This window comes from Oncorhynchus masou, chromosome 21, assembly GCF_036934945.1.
Source record: "Oncorhynchus masou masou isolate Uvic2021 chromosome 21, UVic_Omas_1.1, whole genome shotgun sequence".
NCBI lineage: Eukaryota > Metazoa > Chordata > Actinopteri > Salmoniformes > Salmonidae > Oncorhynchus > Oncorhynchus masou.
In genome coordinates, this window is record NC_088232.1 from 18065713 (window position 1) to 18089980 (window position 24268).

The 24268-nt window shown below is 45.4% G+C and overlaps 1 protein-coding gene across 5 annotated transcripts in view; it reads right to left on the minus strand.

The window, feature by feature from the left end:
• Window positions 1-24268, minus strand: part of LOC135507897 (nesprin-1-like) — a 148473-nt gene that overhangs the window by 62663 nt on the left and 61542 nt on the right. For 4 of the 5 annotated variants that reach the window (XM_064927659.1, XM_064927658.1, XM_064927664.1 and 1 more), the window contains exons 61-97: window positions 23700-23855; window positions 23137-23301; window positions 22671-22843; window positions 22345-22498; window positions 21464-21607; window positions 21175-21339; window positions 17529-17846; window positions 17143-17298; window positions 16779-16949; window positions 16149-16475; window positions 14327-14479; window positions 13946-14113; window positions 13580-13759; window positions 13254-13400; window positions 12902-13027; window positions 12386-12562; window positions 11246-11511; window positions 10497-10746; window positions 10116-10391; window positions 8337-9971; window positions 7906-8079; window positions 7456-7619; window positions 6627-6771; window positions 6170-6388; window positions 5528-5802; window positions 5075-5240; window positions 4653-4808; window positions 4264-4416; window positions 3906-4088; window positions 3471-3608; window positions 2965-3150; window positions 2570-2692; window positions 2313-2495; window positions 1959-2102; window positions 1562-1741; window positions 1122-1247; window positions 5-124 (exon numbers count right to left, since the gene is read on the minus strand). In XM_064927659.1, coding sequence (XP_064783731.1) covers window positions 5-124; window positions 1122-1247; window positions 1562-1741; window positions 1959-2102; window positions 2313-2495; window positions 2570-2692; window positions 2965-3150; window positions 3471-3608; window positions 3906-4088; window positions 4264-4416; window positions 4653-4808; window positions 5075-5240; window positions 5528-5802; window positions 6170-6388; window positions 6627-6771; window positions 7456-7619; window positions 7906-8079; window positions 8337-9971; window positions 10116-10391; window positions 10497-10746; window positions 11246-11511; window positions 12386-12562; window positions 12902-13027; window positions 13254-13400; window positions 13580-13759; window positions 13946-14113; window positions 14327-14479; window positions 16149-16475; window positions 16779-16949; window positions 17143-17298; window positions 17529-17846; window positions 21175-21339; window positions 21464-21607; window positions 22345-22498; window positions 22671-22843; window positions 23137-23301; window positions 23700-23855 — 8142 coding nt within the window. The remainder of the gene's footprint in view (window positions 1-4; window positions 125-1121; window positions 1248-1561; window positions 1742-1958; window positions 2103-2312; window positions 2496-2569; window positions 2693-2964; window positions 3151-3470; window positions 3609-3905; window positions 4089-4263; window positions 4417-4652; window positions 4809-5074; window positions 5241-5527; window positions 5803-6169; window positions 6389-6626; window positions 6772-7455; window positions 7620-7905; window positions 8080-8336; window positions 9972-10115; window positions 10392-10496; window positions 10747-11245; window positions 11512-12385; window positions 12563-12901; window positions 13028-13253; window positions 13401-13579; window positions 13760-13945; window positions 14114-14326; window positions 14480-16148; window positions 16476-16778; window positions 16950-17142; window positions 17299-17528; window positions 17847-21174; window positions 21340-21463; window positions 21608-22344; window positions 22499-22670; window positions 22844-23136; window positions 23302-23699; window positions 23856-24268) is intronic. The other variant, XM_064927660.1, reaches the window with a different exon arrangement.

Below are 24268 nucleotides of genomic sequence, written 5' to 3' on the forward strand. Positions count from 1 at the left end.
GTACCACATTCTTCAAGGTCTCCCAGGAGCGTTGAAGGTCATCGAAGTTGGCCACAGATTCAAATGTCGGGTCATATAGCTCCTGTATGGGGGCTCTGGTGAGGGTGGCTCGTCCCAATCCCATCTGAAAGAAAACACGAGCAACATATACAGAGAAGCATCATAATGTTACTCGGTGTATAGGTAGGTACACAATAAGGTAAGTGGTCAGGACCTGGTTACATAAAACATAAAAGGGGGGTTGCATATCCCCCCCTTTCCCCTTCCCTTAAAGTTTCCTTAACTTTAAGTCAGTTGCACAAAATACTTTAAGGAGAATTCCCCCCTTAAATTATGTGAAAAAGTTAAGGGTGCCCATGAGGTCCATTAACTGCAATGTAAATAGCATTGGTGGAGTTGAATGTTGCTTTCATCTGCTCTGGGTTCCAAAAGAAAAACATCAACCGGCTAGCTACTTACTTTAGCTAGCTAAACAATGGAAAGTGCACAATCCATGGCGACTGAGCTAGCTGGCTAGTTAGCTATGTCCTCTGTAAACTAGCTTGACGTACTAGAAAGTAATATAAAGTTTGGGAAAAAATGTGCTACAAGAAACAGGATTTTATTATCTTCTGGAGCAATTTGGTTATCCTGTCTTGATTGTAGAAGTTTTATGTTGCTATCTCAAAAAATAAAAGCGATCTCTAGTTATCAGTGAATCAGGCCGTCTCCACGGTAACCAGATACTCTTTCAGCCATACCGGCCTTCAAACTACTGTAAAACCCCTTAACATATGCCCTTACCTAAGGAAATATTTGAGGGGCTCTATGCAACGCCCTTAAACATTTCCTTTAGTTAAGAGGAAATGATTCCTTAAGGTAAACCCTTAAGGGAAACACCTAAGATGTTGTATGCAACTGGGCACAGGCCCTTAATGGAGAAGTACAGAAGCCTTGCTATGCATTAATCTGTACTAATGCAATGCATTTAATTTGAGGCATACAGGATGACAGGATATGGAGATGTATCTCATATCTCATGGTCTGCAGCTAGAGTAGAGAGAAAGCAAGAGAGAGAGAGAGAGAAAGAGCTCAATAGGTGATGCCTGAGTGTGAGTGATGGGAGAGGGAGTGCAACAGACCTGGGAGTGAGTGATGGGAGAGGGGGAGCGACAGACAGGAGGAGAGGAGATCTCACTGTTGGTGCCCTCCTCCCCAGACTCCTCCGTGACAGGGGACAGGAGGGTGTGACAGCGGCCAGCTGTCATCTGATCACACCATAGGATCAGAGTTAGACAGAACAGACAGACATAGCATCCAGGTTTTAATCAGAAAACACATGCAGAGAAGATTGTGTGAATTTGTTCAAAGTCCACCACAGAGAGTGGAGTCTTTCAGACAGACATCATGCTAGCTCGAGATTCGATAAAGGGTCAAAGGATTAACAGCGGAGCGATTTGCCTGAGTTAGTTAATAAACCAGAAAACACACAAAGTAAAAAAAAAACATGCTGTACAATTAGTAAACTCGTATCGTTTACCACATCGATAAGCTCGATTGGGGAGGGGAGTTGGCCTCTCACCATGACTACAGAGGGTTTGTGTGTGTCTCCATCCAGGTCCTCCTCAGTAAGCCCCGTCCCCTCCGTGTCACTCACAGTGAGCAGCATGGTGGCGTGCTTGGCCTTCACAGCAAGCATCTTACACTTAGAGTTCAGACTGGCTATCTGCTCCTGGTAACCCTTGATCTTCTGGGCCAGGTCCTGTTAGAAACATCCCGATCACGGTCAGTTGTTATGGTGACAACATGGGAACAAAGCATCCTTATAGTCCTAACATTTTACAGCTTAACTAGTGTCCTTTTTGTCGTTGTTGATTTTTTGCTTTGGGTACCTAGTTGTTCCTACCAGCACCTGGACCTAGAGGTTTTCACAATTCTGCATTCCTTTCCATTGGTAATGCTACAGTATGTAGAAGTACCTCATGGTGTAGGATCTGAGCCTGCAGCTCCTGGATGTTGCTGGTGGGAATGGGTCGGTCCTGGATGACTCTGTGGCCGTCCTCTATCAGCCCCTGGAGGTGCCTCACCTCCTGCTCATACTGCTCATACTGCACAACAGCCTCCTACAGAAGGGACAAGAAATCAAGGAATGTTGATATTGGTGCACAATGTAGGAGGTCAAATGCTCTTGGCTTGCAGGTGTGGCCAACCGGATTCAAACCGTGACTTTCTGTGTTCCTCAAAACCTAGCCATTAGCTCGGGGGAACTAACACAAGTCTTCAGTCACAGGCAATCGAATGAATTATTCATGATTGTGCTGTGGCCTCCCTACCTGTAGAATGTTGCACTGCTGTATTGCGACATGCTGCAGCTGGCTGGCCTCCTGCTGTAGGCCCAGTGCCGTGCGACAGATAGCCAGGCCAGGCATCACCTCCTCTGGGACCCGCAGGGCGCTCTGACACAGCTGCACCGCCTGCACCTGCTGCTTGAAGCCCTCCATCTCCGACAGAAGACGCTAGGAAAACAGACAGGAGGGAACGTCACATTCTCCGCAGCAGCAGCAGCAGCAGCAGAAGAAGGAGTAGTTACCTGTCTCTGGGCCAGTTGTTCCTTGAGACTCTGTCGGGCCAACTCAGGAGAGGTCAGTGTAGCTTGGACCTGTTCCAGAGCAACATGTAGGGTCTTCACCTCGTACTCCAGACACTCCATACTCTGAGAGGACGACACAGGACACACACACAGGTTCATCTCAGAACCCAGAACCAAATCTTCTACGGGCTAGCTGGCTAGCTAATCAAGTCATGCTAACCGTCTGTCACTACACACAGGTCAATCAATCAAATATATTTATACGTACAGGTGAGAATAACACTGAGATGCTAAAAGCTATTTGACCGTCTCTGAGACTAACAACAATGCTAGAGTGGAAACAGATGCTAGGCTAAAATGCAAGGTCATCGCATACAGTATGTCTGAGTCAGTACCTTGGCTGCGTCCTGTAGGCTCTGCAGTCGTGTCCTGATGGTCTGCTGGAGCTCCTCGGTGTTGCGGCTGAGCTCACACACCTGCTGGGACATGTTCTCCGTCTGCAGCACCTCAGATAGCAGATCCACCTTCTCTCCCATGGCCTGCAGGTCCCCATGGAGCTCCCGGGACTCACGCAGCACAGACTGATGGGACGGGGAGAGGAGGGGGAAAGCACAACACAGGCAATGAATGGAATAAGAAGACACTGTTTTTGGAAAAAAAGGGGCCAACCAGTGATGGATGGACCCTAAGAGGTGCCGGTAAATAAGAAAAGAAGTAACATCCTGGAGGGATAATGATAGGAGACAGGGGAACAGAACCCATGTTTATTTCCTTACACACACAAACACCACCAGTATTGTTGAAGATGGTACAGTGGAAGTGAACAGTGAGAGTTTCATACAGTCTCTATCAGCATTTCAATCCGGTAACTCTACATGTGTTTATTCATGTCTCCACCCACCTGGTACATCCTTATTTGCTCCTGCAGATGAGGGGAGGAGTTCCAGATGATGTTGGCCCTCACCAGGCCCTTGGCTTTCTCCGACCACCTCACTATGAAGTCCAGCATCTCACTGTACTCCTCTAGATGGGCATCGGCCTGGACAGGTGAGATAACAGAGAGGAATTGAGGAACCAGGGAACAACAGCAGGGAAATGCATACTTTAATGACACTGACAATGTATGGGTAATGTACGTTTATGGTATAAATAGCACCTTTTACAATTAAAAGTCAAATGGCCCCATATAAACATTTTGGGCTGGGCAACACAGTACATTAATGCCACCTCTTCAGTGTAACAACAACATTGTTAAAACAACAACAGTGTAACAACAAGACTTCTCATGTATATTGTGTTTTCCCCCCTCAAAACATTTATACAATTGGTTCCTAACCTTTTTGAGCCAGATGGTTCTACACTCGGCCAGTCGGGCAGTGTGGTGGTGGATGTCTCCTAACTTGACTATGGCATCGCTCAGCTGTTTGGCCAAGACAGAGTTCCGTCTGCCGAACTCATGGACCGCAGCATCCAGCTCTGAGAGAGTCCGACGACAGCTCTCCAGGTCATCACAAAGACACTGAGGAGAGGAGAGAAACTCTGGGTTAAACGGACTGACCAAGATAGCAGCTCTGGGTGCTCATTCACTTTTGTATGTATTTCAGTTTACTTCCTGAATTGATTGAATTGACAAGAAATTGACCCCAAACCCTTATTCAGAGTCATATGCATGAGCATCTTCAGCTCCCGCTCACCTTGGTCTCGTCTTTAGCGTGTTCGACATCACTGGCTTTGTCTTTGAGTCTGGTGGAGATGGCTTTCATCTTCTCCGACACGTCATGGATCCTGGAACTGAAGTCCTCCTTGATGTCTCTCGTCTTCTGAATCTCTCTCTCTTTGGATAGAACCTTAAGAAATTCAGAAGAAAAACGTACACACTTAACCCTGTAATAACTTCTCTATTTCTTAACATTTACATTAGTAAAAGATACAGTAGTTGGTGTAGTAGACCAGACACAGATTAAGCCTAATCTATTTTAATCGAGGTTCTCCATTGAACATGCTTTTTAGTTCATGGCTAGGCTTAATCTGTGTCCAGGAAACTGGCCCAGTGAGAAATAGCAAGCGCTAGATAGTCCGGTACCTGGTCCTCGATGGCCCCCAGTGCGAGGGACACCTCAGCCAGCTGCATGGAGATCTCTGAGGGCAGGATGGTGTACAGGTCCAGATACTTGCTCTGCTGCTGCTCAGCTATCTTATCCAAATGCTGACGGTACCCAATCACATCACTGTGCACCACCTGTACAATACATAGTAGAAACATGGTCATGCACATGTACCAAGACTCAAAAACAAGTCACTCGCATAACAATTCTTTAATTTACGCCATAGCTAGCCTTGATCCCAGCCTGAGACTACGCCTTAGCACACAGTGGTACTTGATACAACAATTGAGTAAATGCAGAAAGGAATTTTGCATTTGCAAAAATGGCAAAAAAGGATGTGATCGTGTGTTAGATTGTGTTTACTCAATCTCGAGTTCCATAGGGTTCGTCAGCGGTTTACCTCCAGCTCCTGAAGCAGAGCATCTATATCTGGGGTAGGGTTGAGAAGCAGCTCCCTGGTCTCCTGGATCCAGGCTTTGACCACACTCAGGTTCTTCTCCACCTCCTCTCTATCCCTCAGCTCCATCCCAGCCTGGCTACGCTTGGTACGTGCCTGCTGCAGCAGACTGGTGGAGAGACATAAAACCACTCAGCTCCATTATTCTGTTTCTAAGATATTTTAACTGTTTTTGAACTGGAGCATTGGGAAATACAGAAGACACATTTTCACTAGTAACTAAATGGACAATTATCTCTCTTATTCTGTTCAATGCAAACAACAACTGATCTAATTCCCGAGTTGCCAATCCATCTGTCATGCAAATGCTAAACATAGGCTCGATTGCCAGACTCATGGAGCTCCACAGCGGCTGTGGGAAGAGACCACGCAAAACCTAACAATCTTGATCCGCACCTTTCCATGCGGTCTTGTACGGCTCTGATCTCCTTGAGACTGGGCAGTTCGTCCTGTTCGGAGGTGGGGGATGGTGAGGGGACCTCCACGTCATGGAGCAGGCTGAGGGCGTACTGACGCAGCAGGGTGAGGGAGGACAGCTCCCTCTCCATGTCCTGGATCAGCAGCTCATGCTGGTCCAACACAGACTGCAAGGTAGCCTTGGAGGCCTTCTCCACAGCACAGTCTATCACACGGCTCTGAAGCTCGTCCACCATGTTCCTCAGCTTCACCATCTGAAAGGAACACAGGCGGGGGAAATCTAGACAGTGTGCTGAACCTGTAATGACGTGTTGATAAAGCATCATTGTTAGCTTCTACTATGGAGTAGTGTACACTCTTTAGAGAACCTTTACGGCAGACAGCAACAAAGGGCATAAGGGGAACAAATAAATAATCCAGCAAGTGCTGATAGTATACTGTTTAGTTCCCTTTCAGTCAGTATACTGCACAACGGACAGCTATGAGGATTGCACTCTTGTCCCCCTAACTGTGTTGTACCTCGTACCTCGTACCTCCTTAGGGAATTTGAGTTATATTCATGGACTTAGGTTGATATTATGGTCTTCTCCACTGTTTACTGTTTATTGTAGCCTACTATACCTTCTCCCTGAAGGTCCTCCACTCCTGGGCCGTGTCCTCTAGGACCCTCTCCTGCCCTCGTGCTACGCTGCGTAACCGGGTCCAGCGCTGCCACACCGTGGTCATGGAGCGGCTGATGGTGGCCTTGCTGGCGTCACTACCCACCAGCTCCAGCTGGGATGCCTGCTCCTCCAGCCCGGTCAGCTTCTCCTGGAACCCATTCACCATCGACACCAGGGACTGGCAGGGAGGGAGGAGAGGAGGAAATATACACACAAGAGAAGAGTCGCGGTCCGTTCGCACATTATGGGTGTTCATAAATAAAGTCTGATCATTACTTCTTTGTGCTTTGATTACTAAAGATGAATGTACAATGACGCCATCATGTGGCTAATTATGCGGCCATTAGGAACATGTATCAAGTAATGTAAAAGTCAAAAGAGAAGAAAATCTTTATTTTCCCATGGTCCTCTTTTACCCTATGACTCCTGAGCTTCTCCTCTGCCTCCAGAAAGGTAGCAGCCTTGGCGGTGGAGAACTCAGTCAGCTTCTTCTCTGCCTCGTTCATCAGTTCAATCACTGTCTGCCTCGTCTCCTGGTAGGACTTCCACTGGGCAACACAGCTAGGGACAACAGAGGACAGTCAATTTAATTCAATTCCATTCCAACTTTATTGTGCCAGTAAGGAAATGCATGGTGCAGCCAAGTATTTACAGAATCATTTTAAGCAATAAGGCCAAGGAGGCGTGGTATATGGGCAATATACCACGGCTAGGGGCTGTTCTTATGCATGACACAATAAAGCCATTGGCTGTGGTATATTGTCCATTATACCACAAACCCCTGAGGTACCTTATTGCTATTATAAAACTGGTTAGAATATAATAGCAATAACAGTAAAAAGCTACTTTTTGTCATACCCGTAATACATGGTCTGATATACCACGTCTTTCAGCCAATAAGCATTCAGGGCTCAAACCATCCAGTTTATAAAACACAATATGCACTTCATTGTGTTGGAGGGAAGCATGTGTTGAAGGGGATTTAATGTCTTAGTTTCAATTGAGTAACAACGTCACGATGACGGCGATCACTTTAAGACAATCCAATCAGTTCTGTCTGTGTTATATTAACACTAAATTGCCCATCTCTGCACCAAGGTCTCTCTCTCTGTATTCAACACTTGTAAAACCATATTGTCCATGCACAAATGGTTTTAAGTCGCTTTGGATGAGGGTCCACTAAATGGCATATATAATATGTCCATATTTTGGTTACAATTGAACCTTTTCCTTTACTTCCTGTACCTGATCAGGACGTCCTGATGACACTGCAGCTGATCTCGGACCTCCACTCCTCTCTGCTGAGCAGACTCCACACTCAGCCTAAGCTGCTCCTTGGCTGAAGGGTTAACCAGGTTCTCCAGCTGGGGGGGCAGAGCCTCCAACTCCTGCAGGTGGCCCAAGAACTCCTACCACGAGGCACAAGGAGAGAACATGGTAAAGGGAGAAAAAAAATTAGATTTTTTTGTTGTTGAAAAAAGGCACACCAAAAAAATCACTCTTGAATATATGTTGCAATTGAAGCTTTACCTCTTAGCAACATGTCCTAATAGACCACACTTTATTTAGTCCTGACAAAGGCCCAGTTCGTCGAAAACGTCCTATTAAACTAAACACTTTGGGAGCATTATACCATTGCGCGGATTCATTTTTTGCTCTACATTATCCACCCGGACAAGTTATTGGAGCACCCACCTGCTCCGAGGCCATGATGTCCTCCTGCTGGCGTAGACATTCCTCATAGTTCTCTACGTCCACCCCCAAGCTGGCTAGTTGTAGGAAGGCCACTGCATCCTCCAGCCACTCACACGCTGACTGCATCCGGAAGTGGTATTTCTGACACAACGCTAAGGCCTGCTCCAGGGTGATCTGGAGAACAGACAGGGAAGGGAAATGGTGAGTATGTGAAGCTAACAATACTAATAGATGTCAACAAACAGGCTATGTTATTATCACTATTACTCCCTCACAGCGTACAAAAATTCCAGAAACGTTCGCAAAGTTCCCAGATGAAATCCTTCAACTGAGATTTTATAAACACCTAGGAGATTTGGGAAAGTTTCCAGACTTTTGCAACCCCACTCCCTTATATTATAATACATCGAGACAATATGATATCCCTTCACCTGTTTGGAGCTCAGAGCCTGTTGTACATCAGCCTGCAGTTTGGCCATCTCCTCCAGGCTCAAGTCAACATGGGCTGGGACCAGCTCATTGGCGCTGGTGTACTTCTGTTTCTCCCTGCTGCTCAGGGCAGCCACGATCCTCAGCCTGGACTGGACCTCTTCCTGCATAATCTGCTGCTTCCTGATCTCCTCCTGGACCTTCTCTACCCTCACGTCCACCACCACAGCACAGTCCAGCTCATCCCTGATTTGCTGCAGCCAGTCCAGGGTCCGCTTCACCTCCGTCTCAAAGTCTTTACTCTGGACAAACCTATTCTCACACTCCACTATCAGCTCCCCTACAGCAGACTGTAGGGACTGCAGCTCCTCCTGCCACAAGACCACCTGTTCTCTGGAGGCCTCGTGGGCAGCCTGGTCCAGCTGAGGAGCCAGGTTGTCCATCTGTTCCATGAGTCTAGAAAGATGAGAGCTGGCGCCCTGGAGACTCCCGGCCAGGGCGTGGTAGTTCTTCAGCCTCTCCTCCGCCGACTGAGTCTCTGCGTTGACCTTGACCAGCTGTTCTTTGGTAGCCTTCAGCTCTGAGTCTACCTGCATGGCCATGGCCTTGTGGTCCTCGAAGGACTCCAGCGTGTCGTCGAGGTGCTCCACCCGCTGTTCGATGAGCCTCTTGAGCCCATTGTAGAGGCTCACCAGCTGGGTCATTTCTTCAGGCCGCCAGGGTTGGCCGGTGCTTCGGAATCCTTCTTTCTTCTGGTTTAGTTCACTGACAGCCAGACCAAGGTTGCTCAGATCAACCTGAAGAGCTTTGTAATCGTTCTGTAAACTGACAACCTCCTCTGTCTGTAGACCAACAGGCTGAGTCCCCAAGTTATGGAACTGCTCCTCAAGCTCCTTCAACGCATTATGTGTTACATCTATGAAGGAGGCATACTCCTTTCTGGATAGAATGGCCTGTTCAATCTTTTCCTGTTTCTCTTTGGCCAGAGCCAGTATGCTATTGTATTGCTGTGGGAGAGCATTGAGTTTCTCGTCCAAGTAACAGTGGTCCACTTCATTCAGAGTGGGAAGGATCTCCTGACCAGCTCTCTGGACGATCAGTAGGAGGTTTTCATATTCCATCGCCTGCTCTACTATCTGCTGGTACTTCAACAGCTGCACGTTCAGCTCCAAGTCGCCATTCATGAGGTTAATCTCAGGGAAGGTCACTATGTCTGCCTGTTTCAACCACTGACATGTCTTCTCCAGGTCTGCCTTGAAGTACTTTCTGGAGACAAGCACCTTTTCCAGCTCCTGCAGCCTCTGGCCACACTTCTGCAGGGCCTTCTCAAAGATGTTCTGCAGCTCCTGCAGCTTGGTGAGCATCTCAACCTTCTCGTCCTCGGTGGCGTCTCTCATCAGGTCTCTGCCTTGGGACCACAGGGAGGTCAGCTCGCTCTGGTAGGCCTTTAGGCTGCTCTGGATGTTCCTGCAGGTTCGCACCTGCTTGGCCAGGTCGTCAGGTAGCAGGGCGATGTACTCCTCTGCCTGGGCCTTCTTCTCATTCTGCTGAACCCAGGTGATGGACTGGTTGACAGCCTGCAGGAACTGTGTTCTCTCTGTGAATGCCTTGCTGAGGTGCTTCCTCCTCTGGGCCACCTTTATTTTATTTACACAATATAGACATGTAAAAACGATAATAGCATGAAAACAGTATAAGCATAAGTTAAACAGGCATGTGCAAGTGTCAGAAACCCAAATAGTATTTTATTTTATTTTTAAACACACAAAAAAAACACACACCTTCACACTGAGTGACTCCACCTCAGCCTGGGTGTCTGAGATGAGCTGCTGCAGGCGCTGGCGCTCGTTGAGCCCCAGGTGAGCCAGGACGCGGTCAGCGTCGGTCATGGCCTGGGCCAGAAGCAGCTGCTTAGCCTCCAGTTCACTGCAGATGCTGAGGTGGTCAAACAGGAAGCTTTGGGACAACTCTGGAGGAGGACTCATCTTCATGGCTTCAGACAGGGCAGGCTGCTGCTCCTCGGCCCACTCCCTGGCCTCCCTCAGACGGGCCTCCACCTGATTAGAATAAAATAGATACTTAAATTGCCCATAGGTTAGACCAGAAATGTGTCTTCTGCCTTTCCCAACACTCCCCCCCCACACACACACACACACACACACCTGGGCCATGTCCTCCAAGGTCAGCACCGAGTCCTGGATCTTCCTGTCGATGAGGCTCTGTAGCTGGGCCCAACGCTGCTCGAAGTGGCTGATTTGCTCTTTGACCAGCTCTTTATCGTCAAGATTCAGATGGTAGATGACTTTCTGCCTCTGGTCCTTCAGGTCCTCCAGAGTTCCCTTCTGGTCTCTGAGAGCCACGGAAAGTTTTTTCAACGCCTCCAAGTGCTCAGATGAACTTTCAGCATCAGTCCTTGGAGAGAAAAATAACATATTCAATGACTAGATTTCACAATAAAAGCTAACACACATTCTAGTGATGAAGAAGTATTTGAGACCCATTGTCATGGTTTTTAGAATGTTGGTACCGCTCCCGAACTCTTAAGCCATGTTACCACTGTCATGGCAACTATGATTATTCAGCTATTCCACATAGAGTCAGTCTTCTATGTGCTCTGGAGACTGATCCCACATCAATATACTTTTGCTATGAAAGGGACCGCTCACTCACTAGCAACCCACATAGCAACAAGACTGGCTGGAATTTGGCCATACAGAACCAAATATATTTTAAGTTGTTGCTTTTTTGTGATTGTTATCAATACATAAAGTAATCACTTTAATAGTGTATTGTGATACTATTACGGGTGGAAGCAGAGCAAAGTTATTGCAATAGACCCATATTGCATACACTTCTAGTTCCCATCCTGTAGTAACTCAGTTGTGTGTTTCAGATAGATAGATGATCCCACCTGGCCAGGTTGTCCCACTCCTTGGACACCTGCTCAAACAGTGCCTCCATGGCTGTGATGCAGTCGTGGTACTCCTGAGTCCTCTGCAGGTCCTCCTGCCTCTGATCCTGCAGCCTGTTAGCCTGGTGACACAGCTCCAGCCAGGAGTGGCTCAGACGCCCTACTTCCCCATGCTCCGGGCTGGCCTGGCCCTCAGTCAGACGATTCACACTCTCTGTCATCCTGGTTAGGGTGGCTTGTTTACTCTGCAGCTGATTGCTAAACTCCTGTTGGAGAGAGTAGAGAAACATTCATTGGATTTGATCAATGTGCATGTTTTGTCTCATGCTGTGTTAGTGGTTTGTATGTGAGCAGTATCCTAAATCGCTGAAACTGATATTGACAATTACACATTTTCATCTAAATTAAGATTTTTAATTATTAATCTGGCTGATCAGAGAAGTATTTTTAAAGAAGGTAGGGAAGATGGGAGTGCAACCTGGACTCGGGGTTAGGCGTAACATAGTAAACAAAAATCAGGGTCACTCAAATTAGAATGATATGTTACGTTTGGTATGTAATGTGGATGTCCATCATCCATTTTGTATGAAATGTTACGAATTGCAATTCGAATGATACGTTACGAATTACAATTTGTTGAGGCTAACATTAACTAGGTGGCTAACATTATCTAGGCTAGGGGTTAGGGTTAGGGGTTAAGGTTAGGAGTTAGGTTAAAAGGTTATGGTTAGGGTTAGGGGAAAGGTTAGCTAACATGCTAAGCAGTTGCAAAGTATCTCAAAAGTAGTAAATAGTTGCAAAGTTGCTAATTAGTTCAACTGCTAAAGTTTTCCGTCATGAGATTCAAACACGCAACCTATGGGTTGCTAGACGTTCACGTTATACGCCGACTAACCACCCTCCTTTTGTTTTTACCTTAAGTAACCTTCTGTCTTATGAAAACATACCAAATGTAACATATCATACTAATTTGAGTGTCCCGGATTTTGGTTTACTATGTTACATCTAGTCTATGAGACCACGCTGGGGAGTGGGACCCTGCTCCCTAAACTTCTTCTTTCTTTGTTAACTCTGCACATTGCAGTCTATGCTCCTATGTGGTTTGTTGGTGACAACGTTTTGACCATAAGATCTCTCTACCTTGGCCTGGGTGAGCATGTTGTGGGCGATCTTGGTCTCGAGCTCGGCTGGTCTTCTGGAGAGACTGAGGAGCTGCTGCTCCATGTCCTGGAACAGACCAAACAGCTCCTGCTTCTGCTCCTTTATCTCCTTCCAGCCCTCCGACAGCCCCTGGGAGCTAGACATCCTCTCCTCGATCTGTACAGAACACGGTACAGTGTACAACAACATGAAGTATACAGCAGAGCGCACAACAACATGAAGTCAAAGTATTGAACATGAGATTGTTTTATTGTTTTATCAGCTTTATGATGCCTTTACTGGTTGTTGTATGTCTATTTACAGGCCTACATATTTTCCCTGAACTCTCACGCCCTGAACTAATGTTGTTTTTTATTGTGAGAGATTGTGAGAGTAAGGTATATGTATTACATATGGCAAATACTTGAAACTCTTGGTGAAAACCCTGTTGTCAATATGGTAAGGATGATGTGATGATGACCAGAAGTGAATGTACGGTAAGACCAGCCCACACACCGTGTGTTTGACCCGCTGGACCTCAGCAACAGTGACTCTCACAGCATCATCAGATAGGTCACACACAGAACACACCAGGTCCAGGTACGTACTGGCCTGCTCCTGTAGAGCCCTGTAGTGCTTCACCTGTACAGGTAATATACAAACAAATGTAATCAGCTTGATGAAACATTTTCATTTGTTAATTTCCCCTATTTACCCAGGTTTTCCCATTGAAGCAGAGCCTTCTATTTTCAAATGACCACGAAATTCCCAAATTCTAAGGCATAACATTGCCATGAAAACACCATTATTGTGTCATTTGATTCTCGTTCTCTGCCTATAAAAGAGCAGGGAGCAGTCAGTCAGGAACCTGTTTGAGGGCCTCCTGCAGGCCAGAGGGAGGTTGACAATGCAGCCGGAGCTCCTCATGGACAGTGGAGAGCCAGGTCTGGCACTGCTGCAGAGTGTCCTGGTGACTGACATGTTTCTGCAGCTCCCTGTCAAGACTTTGGTACACCTGATGAAGCAGACACAGACACACAGAGACAAATGAAGAGATGCAGCCGGTAAGTGAGTAGAGTAGTGTAGCGTAGAGCAGATCAGAGTAGAGTATAGTAGATTAGAGTACAGCAGAACAGAGCAGACCAACGTAGTAGCGTAGGTTAGCTTAGAGTAGAGTGTTAATATAGTACTCACACGCTGTGCGGTGCTGCAGATGGCTGAGTAACTGTCTCTGGTGCCCTGCTGGTGAGCCTGGACCTGCTGGCTGATCTTAGCCTGGACCTGGTCTGTAGTACAGTTGGACATCAGGTCATCTCCCGTCTCCTTCAGACTGGTCAGGCGCTCCTCGAAGCTAGCTATCTCCTCCATGATTGCCTGAGAAGAAATGTGACAGACAAGGGTTATGATTATAAACCCCAAACTTCTAAATTGCCATTTTAGAATGCTGGTTTAGAACTTCAGAAGCACAATTCCATTATCACGCAAACAGGTGTTATTGCATAATTTCATTCTCATGGATTCTCATACAGTTCCAATCCATAACTTAATGAATATACTCACCTTGTGCCGAGCTAGTTGCTGTGTGGCCGTCTCCATGCTGCAGGTCTGCATGGAGTCTGAGGTGACCAGCCTACTGGACATCTGAAGGAGCCACTTCTCCACCTCCTGAAGCTCACTGCTGTAGCCCTCATGCTCCTTCACCAACTCCATCAGAGTCTGAACCTGGCCCTGTAAATAGTACAGAATTACTTTTTTTTACCTTATAGACAAAGCTACAGTGGCTGTCTCAGCCACCACATCAATCAGGTAGGACAATGACACATTTTGGTTGCATGCTTTAAGTAGCTAGCTAGTCTGTCACAAGAGACTAGACAACCACAAACCAAGGAAGCTCTCTAATACTTTAAAAGTGAATCATGTGTACTGTAGTAGAACACCTACCCTGGCTGCAGTGCAGAGGTCCTGGTAGTCTGTCTGTAGTCTGCTCATGTTGTCCCTGATGGTAGAGTCGCGGACCGAATCCAGCAGAGCCTCTCCTTTCTCAACCACAGACCTCACTGCTGACTCGTGAGACTGCACTGTCTGCTGGATCGTCTATGTACGAGGAAAAACATCCTTTGAATGTCAATAATGAATCAGTTGTTGATGATATGTCTATTTTTACAAGGCACACATACAGTTGAAGTCAGAAGTTTACATAAACCTTAGACAAACACGTTTAAACTCAGTTTTTTACAATTCCTGACATTTAATCCCAGTAAAAATTCTCTGTCTTAGGTCAGTTAGGATCACCACTTTATTTTAAGAATGTGAAATGTCAGAATAATAGTAGAGAGAATTATTTCTTTCAGCTTTTATTTCTTTCATCACATTCCCAGTGGGTCAGAAGTTTACATACACTCAATTAGTATTTGGTAGCATTGCCATTAAATTGTTGAACTTGGGTCAAATGTTTCGGGTAACCTTCCACAAGCTTCCCACAATAAGTTGGGTGAATTTTGGTCCATTCCTCCTGACAGGGCTGGTGTAACTGAGTCAGGTTTGTAGGCCTCCTTGCTCGCACATGCTTTTTCAGTTCTGCCCACAAATGTTCTATAGGACTGAGGATAGGGCTTTGTGATGGTCAGTCCAATACCTTGACTTTGTTGTCCTTAAGCCATATTTCCACAACTTTGGAAGTATGCTTGAGGTCCTTGTCCATTTGGAAGACCCATTTGCGACCAAGCTTTAACTTCCTGACAGATGTCTTGAGATGTTGCTTCAATATAGCCACATAATTTATCTTTCTTCGTGATGCCATCTATTTTGTGAAGTGCACCAGTCCCTCCTGCAGAAAAGCACCCCCACAACATGATGCTGCCACCCCCGTACGGTTGGGATGGTGTTCTTCGGCTTGCAAGCCTCCCCCTTTTTCTTCCAAACATAACAATGGTCATTATGGCTAAATAGTTTTATTTTTGTTTCATCAGACCAGAGGACATTTCTCCAAAAAGTACGATATTTGTCCCCAAGTGCAGTTGCAAACCGTAGTCTGGCGTTTTTATGGCAGTTTTGGAGCAGTGGCTTCTTCCTTGCTGAGCGAGCGGCCTGTCAGGTTACGTTGATATAGGACTTGTTTAACTGTGGATATAGATACTTTTGTACCTGTTTCCTCCAGCATCTTCACAAGGTAATTTGCTGTTGTTCTGGGATTGATTTGCACTTTTGACGGCTGCGTGGTCCCATGGTTTATACAGATGTACAGATGAACATGGTACCTTCAGGCGTTTGGAAATTGCTCCCAAGGATGAACCAGACTTGTGGAGATCTACAATTTATTTTCTGAAGTTTTGGCTGATTTATTTTGATATTCCCATGATTTCAAGCAAAGAGGCACTGAGTTTGAAGGTCGGCCTTGAAATACATCTACAGGTACACCTCCAATTGACTCAAATTATGTCAATTAGCCTTTTAGAAGCTTCTAAAGCCATGACATCATTTTGGGGGGTTCTCCAAGCTGTTTAAAGGCAGAGTCAACTTAGTGTATGTAAATTTCTGACCCACTGGAATTGTGCTACAGTGAATTATAAGTGAAATATTCTGTTTGTAAACAATTTTTGGAAAAATGACTTGTGTCATGCACAAAGTAGATGTCCCAACTGACTTGCCAAAACTATAGTTTGTTAACAAGAAATTTGTGGAGTGGTTGAAAAACAAGTTTTAATGACTCCAACCTAAGTGTATGTAAACTTCCGACTTCAACAGTAGATAGATCTGTTCATACCTTGTATTTGGCTAACTGGGCCTTCTTCTGATAGAGCTCAGCTTTGGGTTCAACAGGCATCCCTAGCAGAGCCTTGGTCTCTGTGATCCACTGAGCCTGGGCCTTGTACTTGTCCAGGAAGTCTTTGGAAAGGGAGATGCATTTCTCCAGCGAGCTGTGTTCAGTGCGTAGCCCAACCATCAGGCCCTCTAGCTGGGAGAGATGGGCGTCCACCTCCTCCCTCAGCTGGTCTGCCTCTGGTTCCTCCAGGAAGGCCATGGCTCGTTCAGTCTTCTCACGCATCGTCCTCAGGAAGCTGTGGCCCTGCTCCATGTCACCCTGCAGAGCCTAGAGGACAGACACACATATACATAGAAAGAAAGCAGAAACCATTATGCCTGGGACCATAACGTTCTTAGAGGATGAAGCAAAGCAAAGGGAGTTAAAGCCTTGGGAGTGTCACTGCAATGCTAAAACACACTAGGTCCGCATTCACAAGTAGTTCAAAAGAGCTTACTTTTGCTACGCTAACAGTTGTTGTCTACCAACTAAGTCACTTGAGGCATGGCTTCCATTTAGCTGAAGCTCAAACTGTAGACTCTCTTATGCCAGGCTCAAGGCAGCGGCTGTAAGAGGAGACTATAACTGTACCTCCAGTTTCTTCTTCTTCCTCTCCATGGTAACACGGTCCACTACATCAATGCTGATGGCCACGGTGCTGAAGTTGTTCTTGGCAGAGCTCAGCCAATCAGAGAAGGTACTGAACACACTCTGGGCCTCCTCTATGCAATACACCTCCTCCTGCAGCTGCTTGATGCTCTCCTACGTCATCAACACAGACATTTTAGGAAAAAGCGAGAGACAAAATTGTCAGATCTTGCACTTTGGTTTCAGAGCTTTGTGAGTGCAAAGGCCCCAGGTCCGTGCCCATGTCAGGACAGGGATGAAATCTACTGTGTTACATGTGGTTGTATGCGTCAGTGTGTGTGTGTCTGCATCCTTAAGTGTTCCATACCAGTAGGTGCAGCAGCAGGGCGTGGTAGCGGGCGGTGAGCTGGGTAGCTCTGGTGCTGACCCGGCTGCTGATGTGTGTCTCGTCCAACACTTGCTGGGCTAGAACACTCAGACCCTCCACCTCCTCCTGGTACACCAGCACTTCCTCCTGACAACCCTATATACAGAGAGACACATGTAAATATGGCATATAATTTATTGAAACACAGGGGCACTGAAGGAGGAAGATGCGCAGGAGGAGGATGAGGAGGAGGAGAAGGCTACATGCTACCCCTTGCTGCATAACGCACACAGACAAGACTGTGTAACTACTAATATAACAATAATCAACATCACCATTGATGTCACTTAGTGTTTCACAGCAATCTACTCTGAACCACTGCTGACCTTAATTAGTTGCAGCTGAGCGTCCTTGGTGGCGCGGTCTGACCTCCGATGGCTTCGTAGTTGACCTTTGCTCTCCATGCTCTTCAGCCAGCTGTCCAGACGCTGAAACTTCTGCTCCATCTGGCGGAGCTTGGCCAGGGCACTGTTGAGCTGGCCCCTGGTGTCTCCCAGCCTCCCCTGGTACAACCGCCAGTCTTGCTGCACAGTCTCCAGGACCCGGTCCTCGATCTGAGGGACCCCCCATGGCACAACCTGGTCTCTACTGTCTAGCAGAGTGTTGAGCAGGGCCTGGCCCTCCGTGCACTGGAGTTGTAGGTCCTGGGAATGAATGCAGAGAGACAGCTGTCATTATTTACGAAATATTACTGGACATTCCAACGCCATTATACTGTACATCTTGCGCCAACAGGCAAAGATAGGCATTTTTCCCAATGCTGAACAACATCTGTTTAGAAAACAATTTTGAATATGATCCATTATATTCAATACAACAGGGGCCTGTTGGACCAGTTGGGCATAAAAAAAAAGTTGGTCTTAAATGCTAGGTTGGTCGTAGCTTTGTCCGACTATGTGATCAGAGTTCCCACCTTTGGCACCAACCAAAAATAAGACTAGTTGTAGCTAAGTACGGCGTAAGATTTGATGATTTATAATGATAGTTGCTAGGCAGCGCTCAGTTACTAAGCTGCTTACCATCGTCGTGGCAGTTCTAAACTTTGCAAGGCATGTCATTTCGCCCATCGCTTCACATTCACCCACCACCACATGCACATTTCCTAAACCACAACTGGATGGATCCATAATGAGTTACTGTGGGAATAATTATCACTGAACAAGGAAAATATACTATTGCAATAAAAGGCTAACGCAATTGAAGGCATGTATCAAATTGTTGCTCACTGAAACGTCCAAAGTCCTCCGACTGTTATAATAAATGTACAGCAACAACAGCCGTGTGCGGTCTCGATGATCATTTCCACACCGTTTTGTTAGGGACAATGCCATCGGGCTGGTTTGAGAAAAGCATGGGGACTCATCTTGATAAATCAATCAACGTCCGATTTTTGTTTTCACTGAATCTGTTTTGGATATTTATTTGGCTGGGGAGATGTGAGCTAAGTTGAAGTGAGTGTTCATGATCATTAGTCTAGTTTGCTTATCTATTCGCAGGACTGATACCATTTTGCTAGCATGTTAGGCTACAGTGGCTTGCGAAAGTATTCACCTCCCCTGGTATTTTTCCTATTTTGTTGCCTTACAACCTGGATATAAAATAGATTTTGGGAGGATTTGTATCACTTCATTTACACAACATGCCTCCCACTTTGAAGATGCAAAATATGTTTTATTTTGAGATTGAATGTCATTCCAGTTAATCTGTTCTGTTATATTTAATCAAATCTGACTAACCCAGTGAACTGCTTGTTATCAATACTATCTGATGGTGTTCGCATGTTCAGGTAAAAATACATATAATGTCCCGTTTGGAACACTGGCAAGTAAAGCGCATAATATATAAGTGTGGACACACCTACTCATTAAAGGGCTTTTCTTTTCTTTTTTTTACTATTTTCTAGATTGTAGAACAATAGTGAAGACATCAAAATGATGACATAACACATACAGAATCATGTAGTAACCAAAAAAATGTTAAACAAATAAAAGTATATTTTATATTTGAGATTCTTCAAAGTAGCCACCATTTGCCTTGATGACAGCTTTGCACACTCTTGGCATTCTCTCAACCAGCTTCATGAGATAGTCACCTGGAATGCATTTCATTATACCTACAGCCTTACTTCATACATGCCACGGTCTCTGCATACAATATAGCTGATGACACGCATGCACCACTCAATCTGATCGCACGCACAAACTACCTCACTTTGTTGCTCACATGCCCTTGTCCACCACCCTGTTCTCATTATCCTCCGCCTCGACCAGCCTAAATCCTAGCCACGCCATAATAATCAACGCATTTGATGAGAAATCTTCCTCGCTTGGTGACGAGGCAGGCATCTGTAGGCTACATGTCCATTGGTGATCAATTAAATACATTTTTTTAAATGAAGAAAAAGGATGTCAGCCTTTCCCGGCCTTTGCCGTGGTCGGCATATCAAATATATGCTCATACCCCGCTCTCACTTTTTGTATGCCACTATTGTATCAAATACACCGGATGAAGAGCCTCAATTTTCCCGCCCTATCTCACACATGCAGCCCCTCAGACAGGCTAATACCAAAGCCAGAAAATAATAAGTGTAATATAGATGATAATAATAATTATACAATTATCACTAATACTATACATACTCACTGCTACTACTATAGGAAGAAAATTGTATAAAGCACCTCAGATTGAGGCCAAATAAATGCTTCACAGAGTTCAAGTCAACATCAACTGTTCAGAGGAAACTGCGTGATTCAGGCCTTCATGGTCGAATTGCTGCAAAGAAACCAAGACTAAAGGACACCAATAAGAAGAAGAGATTTGCTTGGGCCAAGAAACACGAGCAATGGACATTAGACCGGTGGAAATCTGTCCTTTGTTCTGATGAGTCCAAATGTGAGATTTTTGGTTCCAGCTGCCGGGTCTTTGTGAGACGCAGAGTAGGTGAACGGATGAACTCCGCATGTGTGGTTCCTACCGTGAAGCATGGAGAAGGAGGTGTGATGGTGCTTTGCTGGTGACACTGTTTGTGATTTATTTAGAATTCAAGGCACACTTAACCAGCATGGCTTCCAACCCATCCCATTTGGTTTGCGCTTAGAGGAAATATAATTTGTTTTCAAACAGGACAATGACCCAAAACACACCCCCAGGTTATGTAAAGGCTATTTGACCAACCAAGAAGGAGAGTGATGGACTGTTGCATCAGATGACCTGGCCTCCACAATCACCCGACCTCAACCCAATTGAGATGGTTTGGGATGAGTTGGACCGCAGAGTGAAGGAAAAGCAACCAACAAGTGCTCAGCATATGTGGGAACTCCTTCAAGACTGTTGGAAAAACATTCCTCATTAATCTGGTTGAGAGAATCCCAAAAGTGTGCATAGCTGCAGGGCAAAGGGTGGCAACTTTGAATAATCTAAAATAAACATGGATTTGTTTAACACTTTTTCTGTTACTACATGATACGTGTAATATAGATGATAATAATAATTATACAATTATCAATAATACGTGCACATGACATGTCTTTTATCACCATTATTATTTGCACTGGCACTGGACATGATTCCTTATTTTCCTTCATAATGTCCTTAAATAAATCTTCAAAAAGTTCTTAAAGGTGATGTTTTGGTGCCTTTAGGGCAATTCATAAAGCTGATTGAGGACCTTTTTCCGGATGAATGTGTTTTTTGACCGTGCTTTGCTTTCTGCTTGCATTTTGTATTTATATTGATGAGTGTATTTTCTGTAATTCAGGTCTCAGTATGACTCCATGATAAAATAAAGGTTACATTTAAAAAATCACATTTCCCATCAACTGTCAATAATAATGAGTAGTATAGCTGAACGTGGGTCCCTTGGCTTTACCCAGGTTGGTAGTTTTGTCTCTCATCTCGGAGAATGAGAGAAATGGAAAAAGACACTTTTCTTTGGCTATGTATCTGGAGGTAGCAGTATGTTCTTGTTCTGACCTGTAGTTTCTGAAGTGTCTCCTCCAGGGTTTCCACATCCCCCTCTAGCTGTGTGTAGCAGCCCAGCTTCTCCTGCTCCTGCTCCAGCCACACCTCAAACACATGCAGGCCTCTCTGGTACTCCTGGTGAGCCTGCACAAGCTCCTCTGCTTTCCCCATCGTACTCTGACAACACAATAACAATGACGTGCATTACAGACATGCAACTACTACTATTTTTGTTCATGCTAATGCATAGGAGGAACAACATAAGTCTGGCACTCTATATACGCCAAGGTACTCTATATACCTTGGCGTTGTCCTTGACGGTGTTGTATCGTTCCTGCAGGTCCTGGAGCTCTAGCTGTGTGACGTAATGTTCGGCCATGTTGGCTCCCTTCATAGTGATGGTGTCCAGCAGACTGCTGTGGCTCAGCACCTCCTCATAGAGAAGCTAAAACAAACACAACATAGCTCAGGGTTAATGTGTATGTTTCTACTGTACTTAAACCACAGCATGACACAGGGTTAGGTTAATTTGTTATAATTTGCGCTGTCTGAAGCTGAAACAAACAATGGCATTTCACAGGGTTAAGGTTCTGTAACGATCGTCTTCAGGAGAAAGTGAGGAGGACCAAGGTGCAGCGTGGTAAATGTTCATGTCTTTTTTAATAAACAAACTGAACACTGGAACAAAACTAAACGAAACAACACCGTGTGGCCCAAACACTCACACGGAAACAAACACCGACAAACCAAAAGTGAAACCCAGGCTACCTAAGTATGATTCTCAATCAGGGACAACAATTGACAGCCGCCTCTGATTAAGAACCATACTAGGACGAACTCAAAAACCAACATAGAAAAACAAACATAGACTGCCCACCCCAACTCACGCCCTGACCATACTAAAACATAGACAAAAACAAATGAACTAAGGTCAGAACATGACAGGTCCTACCTCTTGATAAAACTAAAGATGTTATAGAAGCACTTGGTAATGACCAATCATTACCAAGGTCACATTACCCAAATGTTTTTATAAGACAGAGGCACATGACATGTCTTTTTTTACCATTATTATTTGCACTGGCACCAGACATGAGTCCCTCTTTTACTGTTATTATTTGAAATCCCATTTCCCATCAACTGTCAATAATAATAATGAGTAGTATAAATGACGGTGGGTACCTTGGCTTTACCCAGGTTGGCAGTTTTGTCTCTCATCTCAGAGAACTGTTTGTCTGTTGTGTCCAGGCTCTCCTCAACATGCTCCACCCAGCCCACAAACTGAAGCACATCCTCTTGGTAGCTGGTCCACTGGGAAAGGGCTCCCTCCAACTGACTGTGAGGGGAATAGAGTGTAGTAAACATAAATATATCAGCTAATCGTCACTAAAGTTACTTGTACACCACCCAAATGTTAAAAATAAAACAAAACATTAAATTTGGTCAGATGTTATCATAACCCAGTAAGTATTCTACTAAGGCAGTACACAAGAAAGAAAAATCTATACCTTTTGCAATGGATGGAGGCGGAAAGCAGGGCATCCCAGGAGTCTTTGAGTTCCTGGATGTGCTTGCAGACTACTGGTACTCCCTCTACTGAGGTGTTCCTCTGGACAGACTCTCCCCTGGTGACCAGCATCTTTAGCTGGATCTCCTTCTCCTGGCGTGCTGTCAGCAAAGCCTGGGAGAATGACATTAAGGGTCAGTCCATGTATAACATAGTGAGGTCTCACGAAGGCAGGAGCAATGCTAACTTAGCTACCTGTTACATACTGGAGATTTACAGAAGCTTCTACTCTGTAATCCAAGTCTGATTCTATTTTAGTTTAGCTTTGTTTCATTTATTTTATTTGATCTAGCTTAGCTTATCTTAGCTTTGTTTAATTCAGTTCATCTTAGCATAGTATAGTTTACTTAGTTTAGTTTAAGCTTAGTTTATCTTAGTGTAGCTTGGTGTAGGGGGTCGCACTGTACCTCCAGCTTGATCACCCTGCTGTCCAGGACGTTCTTGTCTGCTGTGGGGGTGCAGTAGGTCTGCAGCATGTGGCTGGTGTCGGCCACCCAGTTCTGCAGCTCCTTCAGCCCCTGGCAGAACAGCTGGTGCTCGGTGACGATCCGGTCGATACGGGAAGCCTTCTCCTGTGGGATCACACAGCACAGCACACAGGTCAGCCTCATTCATGTGCACACCCATGACAAATTCAACGTAAAGCGAACCTGGGGTTTGTGTATGCAAATGACAATGGGCTACAATCCAGTATGGAAGAAAAGAACAGCAGTAGTAATTTTGCCAGCAAAAATTGAAATTCAGTATTAGCAGTATTAAAGTGTTAGCAATTCAGCGTTAACTCAAAACGAAATAGCATAATTACGTTTACAATGATACAATGTTTAATTCTACAGCTATAAGATTGTAAATTCATTGATTATCTACGCAATTTGAACCGGAGTGGTAAGCTCCAGATAAACACAGCCTAGTGCCTCCTCCCTGCCCTCTTGCAGGTGGACAGGCTGGCAGGCAGGCAGACATTAGTTACCTTGGTCATGTTGGTTAGAGCTAGGTACTGTGCAGAGAGTTGTGAGACACGGTGGACAAAGCCCTTTCCGGCCGCGTGTCCGTCCCACAGCAGCTGGGCCTTCTCTTTGAGCCTGATCAGCTGAACCTCTTGAGAGGCTAACTCCTCGAGCACAGACTGCAAGGGCACAAGCAGGTCATCACCGAGACAGAGGCATGCAAGCCAACACACAGACAGTTAGCTAAGTTAACATAGACACTTAGAGACCAGACATGGAGGAAGAAGACTTGGTCAATGTTATGACCATGAAATACTGTCATGAAATGGAAATCCAAAGAAGGCTAGAAAACACAGCAGACAAAGATGTTTGATGCAAGCATTTGAACAGGAATGTCAAGTGTCAACTCTGTAAACAGTTATTCTTTACTCTGCATTGAACACACATACAGCAGAAGCATTTGAAAATAGACTGAGTAGATGGCAGGGCAGAGATGAGCAGTTAGCAGTTATGATAAGCTTTGACAATGCAATGCGGAACTCCATCAGTGACTATGATTGACAGAGCTGGAAAGATGAGCTTCTGTAACGGC